Here is an 11,999-nt window from a genome sequence, read left to right on the forward strand (position 1 = left end):
GAGCGGAGGCTGAGTGTGCCGGGCGGAGGAGAGGAGCCTGGGGCCGGGGCGGGTCCGGAGCTCTCTGACACCGCTCTTGTCTCCACAGGTATTGCAGCAGCCTCCCCGGGGAGCAGGGACAGGGCAGGACTGAGCTGGCAGCGCCATCCTGAGCCAGAAGTGGCCGAAACTCTCGTCGTGTGCTCCGCAGTCAGCCAGGGCAGTGGTTGTAAAACTGCACGGGAAGAAGGACTCGGTGTGGGTGTGTCACCACTGCTGCTGCTGTCTCAGGAGCGAGATCTGTCGCCTAAGAGTGCAGTGAGTGAAGATATGGCCAGTGCATTAAGATCCAGGGGTGCACGGGCTGCTGGGGGTGTAAACACCCCTCGAGTGGAAGATGATGGTTATGGGATGCAGAGAGCTGGCACTTATAAGTCTCTAAGTAGTCAAGGGGCGGAGAGTGGATTTAACTCCAGTGATGAGGGTGAAGAGGATCTCCAGGATCCTGAGGATGGGTCAGGAGCTGAGGACACAGAGCTGCCTCAGGTGCCACATCCTGCTCAGCACAACTGGACAGATTTGATTTGTGAGTCTGAAATGAGGCCAAGGAAAGACAAAGCTGTTGTTGAGATTCCCATGGATGCCCTGGGTGCCAAGAATGGATCAGCCAAGAATGGATCAACCAAAGGCACAAAGCTGCATCAGCTGTCAGATCCTGCTGGGCACAGGCAGGGAGAAGATGCTTCTCTGTTGGGGCAGAGTGAATCCCAGCCCAGGAATGGCATTGGAGAGGACTCCCAGGATTCCCAGGATGGATCACCAACCAGGAATAAACAGAAAAGAACCCTTGGAGGACAGCTGGGTGAGTGCAGAGCCAGCGCTGTGGCCGGTAGGGAGGGGACAATGGACAGTGTCACCCCAAGAGCACAGGGCTGGCAGGGTGTGGCTGTGTCCAGCCTTGTGCTCTGCTGGGACTGACAGCCCTGGCCCTGGGCAGTTCTCCTGCTGTAGGCTGTCCCTGGCCATGTCCCCGTCCCTCATCTCTCCTGCTGCCATCTCAGTGAGTGGCACACGGGCTGAGGGTCCCTCCTGTGCTCCCCGGGCGTTGGGTGGGGAATGTGAGGGCTGGGCCTGCTCAGGACAGCTCCATGCTCACGGTCTGCGGATCTTTCCAGCTCCTGTTGAGTGGATCAGATCCCACCCCAAGGTCACCCTGGTGATGCAGATTGTGCTCCTGCTCCTTGTTTTGGTGGCTTCGGCTTTGGCTATTTCAGGTAAGGAGGAGCAGCAGCCTCAGCCCAACCCCTCGGGGCACTGCGGGCTCACTGCTCCCTCACGGCCGGGATCGTCCCTGAGCCCCCCCTGACCAATCAGCGCGCGGGAGAACGAAGAGTGACGGCTGAATCAGCCAATCGCTAGGGGTGCAGGGGTTTGAGCGGGAAAATAATCCAATGGGAGCTCGGGCTGCTCCGTGAGGGGAGAATCCTCAGACGTTCTGTTCGCTCTGCAGGGAGAATGCACACTCTGCTGCTGCCCTGTCCCGATGGCTGGGATGTGCACAACAGGACCTGCTACTTCCTCTCGAAGGCTAAGGAGAGCTGGGATCAGGCTAAGGCTCGGTGCTCTGAGCTCAACACCTCCCTGGCTGTGTTCAATGACGAGGAAATGGTGAGTGAGGGGTTTGGGGTGGCTGAGGGGAGCCTGGGGAGCTCCTGGGCCAGGGGTGCAGCTCCCACTACTCCTCTCTCCTTGCCAGGAGTTCCTCTCCTGCATCAGCAAGAAGGATGATTCCTGGGTCGGGCTGCACAGACAGGACCAGCGGCTGCAGTGGGTGGATGGCAGCAACTTCAGCTCCTCGTGAGTCCTGGTGGCACAGGCAGGGCCTGGGGGGGACATGGCTGCTGGGACTGTCCCTTGTGTGCAGCCCTTGTCCTGCTGCTGGAGGGGACAATGGCACAATATCTTTCTCTGCTCCTCCTTGCAGGATTGAGGTCTCGGGCGACGATGATTGTGTGTTCCTGGGTAATGGTGGATTCCAGAGTGGAAGCTGCTCAAATCTGCGGCCCTATATCTGCAGCAGACGCCAAACTCGCCTGTGACTAGCGTGATAAATGAGTGGATAGTAAATGTTGGCTTTTGCATCTATGAATTTGGCATTTATAAGTGATTAGGTACTGTGTGAAGTAGCACTTGGATAAAATATAGTTAAGTGGAAACAAAGTTAGAGGTAATTATTAGCTATGTAATAGATGGAGTATGCTAGAAATGTGGTAAGAAATACATGGTAATAGATGTCTTCTAAACTGATAAGCCACAAAGCCAGAGATAAAGATGCCCTGAAGGTAGAAAAACAAACAGACCTCATGCATCCCAGGACATGTGTGATTTACAGTCACACCTTCCTGAGAAGAGTGCCAGCCATAAACTTGAATTAGGGGATAGAAGACTTCAGCCCTCAGCCCTGAGCCAAACCAGAACACCAACACGTCGCCGGCCTGGCAGAAAGGAGCAAAGGGCAAAGAAGGAAGGATGATTGGAGTATAGCACTGAAAGATGTGCTGTCAGAGGAATGTGACCTTGGTTTGGCTTTTCATTAAATTTTTTGTTGAAGACTTATGCTTCCCACCCTCCCCGGTGTCCCTTGTGTTCCCTTGCTGCTGGCTGCCCTGTCCCTTCCCCTCAGTCCCTCAATTCCCCAAAAAATCCCTGCAGTACTTGACTCCATCTTTCACCAGCCCCAGGGTGGGTCCAGCCGCGGGCAGGCAGCGACAGAAATACAAACTGGGGACAGAAATACAAACACGAGACACAGCGAGGGGAGGGATTGGTGCCAGTGGGTGAAATCTCTTTCCTCCCAGCTGGCAGGGAGAGGAGGAGGGAGAACATGGTTTAGAGTAAAGGGGAGAAGAGAGAAGAGAAGAGAAGAGAAGAGAAGAGAAGAGAAGAGAAGAGAAGAGAAGAGAAGAGAAGAGAAGAGAAGAGAAGAGAAGAGAGAAAAGAGAAGAGAAGAGAAAAGAAAAGGAGAAGAGGACAGGGCTGGAGCTGTTGGAGGCAGTGGGGATGGCCATGGGGCAGATGGGGATTTTGCTTTGCAGCTCTGTGGGGTGAAAGGGAGGGATGTAAAATCCATTAAGGAAAAGAGGGAATGAATAGCAGGTGGTGGAAATCGCCGACAATTTGGATTCACCTTATCTGTCTGAACTGCAAATTCTGACAATGCTGCCATGTGTGTTGCTCTGTCACTCCTCAGGCCACAGCCTGTCTGCTGAGACCCCCATAACCAGCTTCACTTTTTGGGGCCATCTGTGGCAATTTCACAGATTTTTTTTTTTTCTTTTAACACGGTTTATTTGGAACAGCCCCACACCATGATTGATGCCTCAGGTGGATTCAAGTGACAGGACACTGAAGGACTGCAGTTTATAAAAGGCACTGAGCTCTGCAGAGGAAACTCAATTTTGGGGTGTTGTATGCTTCCTGTTTGTGATGTGGTTTAAATACAGCAGAGAACAGAGCCAGGAAACAACACCATCCATTCATGCAGGTGGCTGTTGTGCAATGACAGCGGCAGCAGCTCCTGAACCCCTCACCTGACTCCCCCATTCCTGCCTCCCACATCCCACCCGAGCCTCTCTCCTGCCCCAGGTCACAGTTTGGTGGCTTCTCTCTGGCAGATCCACCTCGATTCCAAGCTGCAGTTGTCGGGGATGATGGTGCTGCCCCTGAGCATCCCACATTCTCCAGGTCGCTGCTCCAGGTCCACCTGGAACCTGTGGGTGCAGGAGAGTGTCCAGATCACCTCGGGGGTCCCTCGGCCACTCCCAGCCCCCAGTGCCTCCCCAGTGCTCACTGGTTTCTGTCCAGGCTGGAACCATTCAGCCACACCCAGCCTTTCCCAGCTTCAGGCAACCAGAGCCCAATCCAGAAGTTGCGCCCGGATTGCTGCAGGGATTCACCGAGGACTTCCTGGCTCGGGGGAAGGAGAAGTCATGAAGCTGCTGGGTTGTGAATGGATACCCCAAAACGGGCTCTGGCCTCATCCCAAGACTGAGCCCCACCCTTGTCCCCTACACTCTATCAGAGGCACCTGGGGGAATTTGGATATGGTGTGAGCGCTGATCCCAGGATTTTGGGAAACTCCTCACCCTTCCCGGGGTGCCACCAGCCCTCATTTCCGGGTCGATCCCACCTCCCTGACCCCACCATTCCTTCACCAGCTCATCCTGATCCTGCAGGACCAGCAGCGTTGATCCCTGATCCCTGCACTGCTCCCGGCTCTTGTTCCAACGGCTGTATTTAGTGGAGATCCAGTAGCACTTGGTGCTTCCCAGCGTCCAACCCTGGGGGCAAATCCTGCATCCCTGAGCCGCTGGAAAACAGGATCAAAACCAGGTTAAGCCGCCGAGAAATCGCTGCGAGGTGAGGAAATCACCCTGAGCTGCCCTCGGGGCTCCGATCTGGGTGTGCCACAGATGTTGGGAAAGCTTTTGGAGCAGAGATGCCTCGGGGCTGTTACCTTCTGGCTGTGACAGGCAGAGAGCTTTCCTCAGCTCCGAGATGAAGTTCTCCAGGGTTCCGTTGATGTCCTCAACATTCCAATTCCCGATTTTGCCACTTCTCTGCGGCTGCTGGAGCAGAACTGCAGGGAAAGGAAAGAAAGCTGAGCAGTGACAGCACCTTGCCAGCCCCAAACTGTGCAGCCCTGAGCTCCCCCTGCTCAGAGCTGTCCCCACCCACGGTGGCTTCGTGCCGGTGACAGGATGTGGCCCCTCGAGGTGTCACCGCGGCTCTGGTGCCACCTCCGAGAGCCGCAGAGCCTCTGTCCCCCTCGTGCAGCGCCGAGGCTCTGAGGCCAGGCTGAGGAGCTGCTCAGCACCCCCTGCCCCACACGGGCACAGCTGGCAGCCCTGGGTTTGGGGGGGTTTCCCCCAGCCCTGCCCCTCTGGGGGTCTCCCCGACATCCAGCAGCCATCGGGGTCTCCCTGCCGCCTGCCCGGGGGGGTTTGGGGGTGCTGGGGGTGACAACAGCCATGTCCCAGCAGCCGGGCACGGGGCTGCTGGAATGGTGGCTCTGGGTGAGCCCGAGTTCAGCCCGGGGCTGTCCGACCCACCCGAGACATTTTCCCCATGGCCACACAACCCCCCGGGTCACCTCCCCGCTGTCAGGCTGTCCCCGTGTCCCCCCGTGTCCCCCCTGTCCCCTCCCCACACTCACACGAGCAGCCCAGAGCCACCACGGCCACTCCCAGCAGGACATTCCCGGTCCAGCCAGCCCCGAGCGCCACGCGGTGCCACCGAGGACAGCCTGGAGCTGCAGGGGACAGAGGGGACAGCAGGTCGCATGGTGTCACTCTACAGATTTGAGTTGTTTTGTCCCCAAAAGCAGCTCAGAGCCTGGCAGCCCCCAGGGTTCAAACCTTGATAGTTTTCCCAGCAGAGTTACTCACAGGAGGAATTAAATCTTTTAATTAATGGTTGGATTTTGTGATCTTCAAGGTCTTTCCCAACCCAAACGGTTCTGATTCTTCTGCTGATTTTTCTCCACAAGGAAACCCAAACTGGAGTCATCAGGAAAAAGCATGAGGCACAAGCAGCAGCAGAAGGAAACAAAGCAGGAACCGCCAGAAGCTCAGGGAAGATGGACAAGGAGCATCAAGAGCTGGATGAGGATTTCCAAAGGCATCAGCTGCCCTTCAGCATGGCAGGGCTGCAGAATTGGGGCAGATTTGGGGCTTTTGCTCCAAGCAAAGACACCTAGGAAGAACCAAACCCTGAAATGGCAATTGGTGTGGAGTTCAGTTAGCCCATCTCAGCCTCTCCACACAGAGATGAAGCTCAAACAGGAGCCTGGGGCAGTCAGGGCTTAAAAATCATCCTACAAACCCAGCTTTGAGCCGAAGAACAGGAGGAGGAGGAGGAGGATGAGGTACAGTGATCCCTGAGCACCAAAGCCATCCCACCCCAACAGCAACACCAGCATCCCCCAATTCCTGTCCCCCACCCACCTGGGGTCCCCAGAGGGGCTGAACCCCTTTACCTGCACCCTGCAGGGCTGAGGATCTCCCTGCAGTCCCTCGCTTGCTCTGTTGGTCCAACACCATGTAGCCTTCTTCATCCTCCATGTCCCTGCAGAGCTTGGGGACAGCTTGGGGACACTGTGTGTGGACAGTGGGTGGGGACAGCATGGGGACACTGCGCTGGTGGCTCAGAGGAGGGGACAGGAAGCCAAAGCATCTCTGACCACTGGCCTGGAGCTTCCTGCCCTCGTCACAGCCCTGACAGCCCCGGGAGGAGCTGGGAGGGGTGGGATTTTGTCTCCAGGGGAAGGAAAATTGGGATTTGGGGGAAAGGAATATCGGGATTTGGGGTTTGTCTCCATGGGGGACAGGAAAATTGGGATTTGGGGTTTGTCCTCATGAGGGAAAGGAAAATCAGGATTTGGGGTTTGTCCCCATGGGGGAAAGGACAGGAAGTTGTGGCAGGAGGTGCTGCTGGAGAAAAAGCCACCCTGGCTGCCCTAAAATGGTGAAAATAGAAGAGCAGCAGGTTGGCCCTGATCTCTGAGAGGTGAGAATTGATAAAATGTCATTGAGGGAGAAATGAAAGGTGGGGAATGTATCAATGAAATGCCAGAGGTGTCTGAAAATAGACACAACATGTTTTGTGGAGCTGCCAGTCTGGCTTTGCCAGCTTTAAGTGAGGTGCAGCTGACTCAGCGCCCTGGGGCTGACTAATTCACTTTTACCCCCTAATTAGGAAAAATTTATTTGGAATAATTTATTGGTAGTAAATGGACTGGTGTTTCACTATCTCTGATGCACTTTGCTCGTCTGCCAGCCCCAATCCAGCACAGGTTCAGCAGGGCTGCCCCGTCCGGTGTGAGCTCTGTGCATCGCTTGGATTTCTCCCCAAAAGGGAAAATCCAACCTTTTGCCCAGTTTGGGAAGGACTGGGAGCACTGGGAGCACTGGGAAGAGGCCTCGGCTCGGCTGAAGCCCCCAGGGCAGGGGGAGCAGGGCAAGGGACAGGGCTGCCGGCTCCCAGGGGACACAAGGGACAGCGGGGTGGCTTCATAAGCATTTATTGCGAAAGAAATAAAATAACGAGGGAGATAAAAGCTGCAAAATCCGCACCGCAATTGGGGTCGCGTCAGGAGCGGAGACATCGCAGCGCTGTGGGGATGAGGCGGGATCGCCCCTCAGAGCCGCTCTGGCCAATCAGCGCATGAGAATGAGGAGTGGCGGGAGAATCTGCCAATCAGAATGAGTGGTGGGCTTTGGGCGGGAAAGTCAGCCAATGGGGTGAGAGGCGGGCTTTGCATGGGGTATAAAAGGGTCCGTGAGGGGAGCGACGCTTCCAGACCTTTCCTCAAAATGTCGGGAAAGGATTAAGGTCTGGAATGTTCTGGGGCGGTCAGGAGGCCAAAGAACTGCTGTGGTGAGTCTGGGATGGAGCAAAGACTCCCTGCAGGAGCCCAGGGGATGCCTGAGAGCGACCAAAGCTGCTCTGCCAGTGCCCTCTTCACCCTAGGCAGGAAACAGTATTGAATATGTATTAGACTGATGTAATAAAAGGGTTTTAAAGCTTATCCTCATCAATGTCAGGCGTGCTTCTGGCTAATTGTCAAGCACGCAGTGCTGTTACTTTGCTTTATTGTCTTTGTTCCCTATTGTGCTTTATTAAACCTGTTAAATGTTAACAGGACAGTGAAACCTTTCACACAAGGAAAGGCTCGAGGGTCAGGATAAAGGCAGGGAGAGATCACTCATGGTCATAACAGAGCCGATTTGAGGAAATTCATTGGATTTATTATCAAACAAATCATAGTAGGGGAATAACTAGTAAAATCAATCCTACAAAAACACCTCCACCTCACTCTTCCCTCCTTCCTGGGCTTCCTTTTCTCCCCATTCCCTCCCTCCTCCCCACACAGAGACACAGAGGATTGGGATCGCTATCACCTCATGGCATTGCCACCTCCTCAGGGACAGAAATCCTTGTCCTGCTCCATCCTGGATTCTTTCTGGGGCTGCTCAGGAGTTCTGCTCCATCCTGGATTTCTGCCAGGGCTGCTGGAGTTCTGCTCCATCCTGGATTCCTGCCGGGGCTGCTCAGGAGTTCTGCTCCATCCTGGATTCTTTCTGTGGCTTCTCAGGAGTTCTGCTCCATCCTGGATTCCTGCCTGCGCTGCTCAGGAGTTCTGCTCCATCCTGGACTCATCCCCAGCTCCCAGCACTGAAAACAGGTTGTGAAAGATGATTCGTTGAGGTCACATAATAAATGAGGCTCAGGGGATTTGTACAGCCTAGATTTATGTTGAGTGGCAGAATGACAAAGTTTGTTTGTTAGAGTCACCCTGGAAAACGAGGAACAAAACCAGATGGAAGCCAGGATATTGGAAGATAAAGTAATGGAGAATTCTTTGTGTGTGCGTGTGAAAAAACCTTGAGGGCAAAAAGAAATACATTCTAAAACTTGGCAGCACTCAAACCTAACAGCACTTTAACTTACTTGATACTTTTAATTAATGCCTTAACCAATCCCTTAACAATTTAACAGATGAATAACACTTACCAACATTTATCCTTATACCTTAATTTAACAATTCAACTGAGGAATTACATTTAACATTTAACCTGACTTAGGACTTTGTAGTCCAACTTTGCAACTTAACAGTGGAACAACACTTAGCAGCATTTAACTTGGTTTATAACTCTAACTTCATATCACTTAAAGATCTGATTTACTCAGCTATCCAAGGCAGTCAAACAGCTCTGAGAGGAGAATTTCTGCCACATTTTCCAGACCACAGGCACATGTGTCGTCACAGAGTGAGTCAGTTCTTGTCAGGAAATCCTCTCGAGTACCTGAAAAACTCACTCCTGATGGTTTTCCATCTCCCCAGAGAGGGAATGGTTGATGTTGCAGAACAGAAAGATCTTGCAAAGTGAGTGTCTTGTTGCTCTTGTGAAATCCTTGCTCACTTCTGTTACTTTGGCTAACTAGAAAAGCATTCTGGGAACGACTCAGCCAAGCTGGAGGTGAAAAACAAGTCACATAATTGTAAAACAATTATTAGTACAAATAAGTACCACACCTTCCCAAACTGCCTACCACATATTTCCCCCTTGAATTTGTCATTTTGTCCCAAAGTCCAGAAACCCAGGCTTGTGCAGTTTGGGAGTTTCAGGATTTTTCTGTTTCTGGGCCCTGAGCAGATGTCATGTGGCAATTCCTGCCATTTAGCCAGAGTCATGATTTACAGAAAAAGAGGCAAAACTTCATAACCTATATAATTTTAACAGAGTTTCTCAATCCACTTATCTATATAACTTATCCCCACATTCTGCTATAACTAGCTAAAAAGTCATTTTCATATTCTTGCACTTGCGTGGTTCTGGTTTTTGTGGGGCTCTGGTGTTTTTTCAGGAGGTCTTCTTCACTGACCTTGTCACCTTCCTGTTTTATGCATGTGTTCTGAGTCTCTGTCCAAAGGCCAAAACAACAAATTTGGGGGTTTTTGCCAGTGTGGAAATTCCAGAGTATCACAGTCTTTGTTTGGAAAACACAATGAATGTTACATCTATAGATACATTGTTTGGTGAGCAATTTCATACAAGTTATTTCTTACCTTCTGATTCCCTTGCATCAGTCAAACCACGACGTTTTCAAACCTGCAGCTTGAAGCTGATCCAGTTAACAGCCATCCCCTCTCCCATGGAATTGTAAAGACATCAGCACACATCTCCCCTGTCAGAACAATGCTTCACCTGGCCACAGTTTGGGTCTCAGCTTGCTTAGAAAGCGTGAGCGCAGGGATGCTGTGGCATTTCGCAGGGAAAAAGTGTGTATTAAACCTTATAATTTATGCTTGGATTTTATATCTTCGAGCTCTATTCCAACCTAAACGCTTTTGATTCTTCTGCTGGTTTTTCTCCGCACGGAAACCCAAACCTTTTTCCTTTCATAAAGAAAAGAGGAGCTCGTTGGACCCGTGCCGGAGATGCCACGATGTTTACCATCAGCTCAGCTGAGCTAACAGTGGCGAGAAATTTCGTTGAACATTCAGTTATTCAGCGAGCTTTTCAGCCAGCGGCGTGGCGTAAAGACACTGCCTTCTCCCATTGGCTGCTTCGCTTGTCACTCTTCGTGATCGCGGCGCTGATTGGTCAGGGCGGGGCTCAGGGGCGGTCCCGCCCCGCCCCATTCAAGCAATCGCAGTTCCAGCATTGCCTCCGGATCCTCGGGAGCTGCAGCAGTGACCGGAGCGGAGCGGAGCGGCTGCAGGGAGCGGAGCGCAGAGCCCGGGGAGGCGGCGGCGGAGCTCGGAGAGGCTGTCCCAGCGCAGGTGGGAGCCGCGCTGCCTTGTGCCGGGGCTCGGGGCTCGCTGCGGGCGGATGGAGGGGATGCAGGGGGCGGCAGGGGGGCTGTGGCGGCTTCCTTCTCCCGTCTCCCTCCCTCCCTCCCTCGCTCCCTGGCTGTGGCGCCGTGTTGCCGCTGGCCTGAGGCCGCTGAGGGAGCGGCTGCCCACGGTCTCCTTGCCGCTGCTGCCTCGGCAGGAGGCGGTGCCGGAGCGGCATGGTCTCGTCCCGCTTGTTATGAGTAGCACAAAGATGTCTCTCCTGTTCCCGGGACAGTTTCTGGCCATGCGGGACCGGACTGGGAGCCCCTGGTGCAGCGGGACCTGGCCGTGTCCGGGCAAAGTTAAACGCGCATTAAATCTGGGTGTTGTATACATGACTTGTGAGTCATTCAGTGCAGGGCGGAGAACTCCCGAAAACGGCCCGGCGCCCCAGGCGCAGCCAAGCTCCGCCTTCTCTGCCAGTCCCTCCTCCTGATACAGACATGAACCCAAAGGGCGCTGCCAGCACCCGCTGTCCCTGAGCTCCAACCCTGCAGGGCATGCAGGGGACAATGCTGAGCCCCTCAGGGCTTCTGGTGGCACTCACCCTCGGTTCTACCGGGGCTCGGGGCTACCTGCGGGCGGTCCGTGCGGGAGGCGACCGCGGCAAGGGGGGCTCTGGCGGATTCGTTCCACCGTGTCCCCCCCGGTTCCCCGTGTTTCTCCTGACCTGAGGCCGCTGAGGGAGCGGCTGCCCGCGGTCTCCTTCCCGTTGATCCCTCGGCAGGAGGCGGTGCCGGAGCAGCGCTGGCTCGTCCCGGTTGCTATCGGTAGCACAGAGGTGTCTCTCCTCTCCCCGGGACTGTTCCCGGCCATGCGAGCTTGGAGCCACATCGGCTACCGGGAGATATCGGGGCTGCAGTCGGACGGGAGGAACTGTAACGTCCTTCACAACCCAAGCTGAAAGTGGAGGAGGTTGCGTCAGTGCAGCGGAATTAGCCTCGTCCCGCCCGATTGCCCGGGGCGGGGAGGAACATGCAAATACCGATTTCCCTGTCAGTCTCGTCCTCCCGTTCAGTCAGGGACACAAAGGGCGCTGCCAGCGCTCGATGTCCCCGGGCTGCAGCCCGCCAGGGCAGGGAATGCAGGGGACGATGCTGAGCCTCCTCAGGGCTGTTTATTGTCACCTCAGTGCCTGTTCTGCAGGAGATGAACCTGCAGGAAGAGGAGATGATGTGGAATCTAATGTGTGGCTTCCTGGGCTGGGGGTTTCTTTTTCCTTCTGGAACCATCCCAGAACTCATGCTGTGCCTCTCACATTAAATATTTATACCCTAACCGTCTTTGTGTATTTAACCATTTCTCTATTGCCTTGACACATGTGCTGCCATAGGAAAGGACCTCGTTTAGAGCATGGTGCCAATAATGCCAAGGTTGGGATTTCACCCCACAGGAGCCATTCTGTCAAGAATTAGACTCGATGATCCTTGTGGGTCTTTTCCATCTCAGAGGATTCTGTGATGCTGTGAAATGGCCTTGTGTGACCCCAGTGATGTTACAGTGCCAGTGCTGCTGCTGTGGTTCTCTCCTTGTTGCTTCATTACTTTTTTTTTGTGTCTAAACCAAGACATGAATCCATTCCATCTCTACCTGGGCCCAAAAATCGTTGCTAACTCTT

The 11,999-nt window shown here is 54.0% G+C and overlaps 4 protein-coding genes across 5 annotated transcripts in view; 1 reads left to right on the forward strand and 3 right to left on the reverse strand.

Annotated features, from left to right (window-relative positions):
* Positions 1 to 11,999, reverse strand: part of LOC146421558 (uncharacterized) — a 37,797-nt gene that overhangs the window by 9,636 nt on the left and 16,162 nt on the right. The window lies entirely within an intron of this gene.
* Positions 1,414 to 2,591, forward strand: LOC146421560 (C-type lectin domain family 2 member B-like). Its single transcript, XM_085047319.1, has 3 exons — positions 1,414 to 1,647; positions 1,736 to 1,836; positions 1,964 to 2,591. Exons 1-3 carry the CDS (start codon positions 1,495 to 1,497, stop codon positions 2,076 to 2,078), a joined length of 369 nt encoding a protein of 122 aa, XP_084903445.1. The 5' UTR covers positions 1,414 to 1,494; the 3' UTR covers positions 2,079 to 2,591.
* Positions 3,375 to 11,999, reverse strand: part of LOC146421561 (killer cell lectin-like receptor subfamily B member 1B allele A) — a 76,741-nt gene continuing 68,116 nt past the window's right edge. Inside the window, exons 1-6 of one of the 2 annotated variants that reach the window (XM_085047294.1) lie at positions 6,017 to 6,737; positions 5,195 to 5,290; positions 4,496 to 4,618; positions 4,194 to 4,348; positions 3,830 to 3,945; positions 3,436 to 3,749 (exon numbers count right to left, since the gene is read on the reverse strand). In XM_085047294.1, the coding sequence (XP_084903420.1) occupies positions 3,626 to 3,749; positions 3,830 to 3,945; positions 4,194 to 4,348; positions 4,496 to 4,618; positions 5,195 to 5,290; positions 6,017 to 6,164 (762 nt within the window). In that variant the 5' untranslated portion in view covers positions 6,165 to 6,737 and the 3' untranslated portion in view covers positions 3,436 to 3,625. Of the gene's footprint in view, positions 3,750 to 3,829; positions 3,946 to 4,193; positions 4,349 to 4,495; positions 4,619 to 5,194; positions 5,291 to 6,016; positions 6,738 to 11,999 lie in introns of those variants that run through there. The other variant, XM_085047295.1, reaches the window with a different exon arrangement.
* On the reverse strand, positions 9,256 to 11,344 carry LOC146421562 (uncharacterized). The gene is made up of 2 exons (XM_085047318.1): positions 11,052 to 11,344; positions 9,256 to 10,366 (listed from the first exon to the last, which is right to left on the reverse strand). Exons 1-2 carry the CDS (start codon positions 11,213 to 11,215, stop codon positions 10,120 to 10,122), a joined length of 411 nt encoding a protein of 136 aa, XP_084903444.1. The 5' UTR covers positions 11,216 to 11,344; the 3' UTR covers positions 9,256 to 10,119.

Source organism: Lichenostomus cassidix, unplaced genomic scaffold (assembly GCF_008360975.1).
Source record: "Lichenostomus cassidix isolate B80296 unplaced genomic scaffold, HeHo_3.0 HiC_scaffold_33, whole genome shotgun sequence".
Lineage (NCBI taxonomy): Eukaryota > Metazoa > Chordata > Aves > Passeriformes > Meliphagidae > Lichenostomus > Lichenostomus cassidix.

Excerpts from the sequence above, each read along its gene's own strand:
- LOC146421562 (XM_085047318.1), bottom strand. The coding sequence starts at position 11,215 with ATGTGGCTCCAAGCTCGCATGGCCGGGAACAGTCCCGGGGAGAGGAGA. Across the intron at positions 10,367-11,051 it reads CGCTCCCTCAGCGGCCTCAG|CGAGCCCCGAGCCCCGGCAC; the intron begins GTCAGGAGAAAC and ends ATCCGCCCGCAG.
- LOC146421560 (XM_085047319.1), top strand. The coding sequence starts at position 1,495 with ATGCACACTCTGCTGCTGCCCTGTCCCGATGGCTGGGATGTGCACAAC. Across the intron at positions 1,648-1,735 it reads TGTTCAATGACGAGGAAATG|GAGTTCCTCTCCTGCATCAG; the intron begins GTGAGTGAGGGG and ends TCTCCTTGCCAG. Across the intron at positions 1,837-1,963 it reads GGCAGCAACTTCAGCTCCTC|GATTGAGGTCTCGGGCGACG; the intron begins GTGAGTCCTGGT and ends TCCTCCTTGCAG.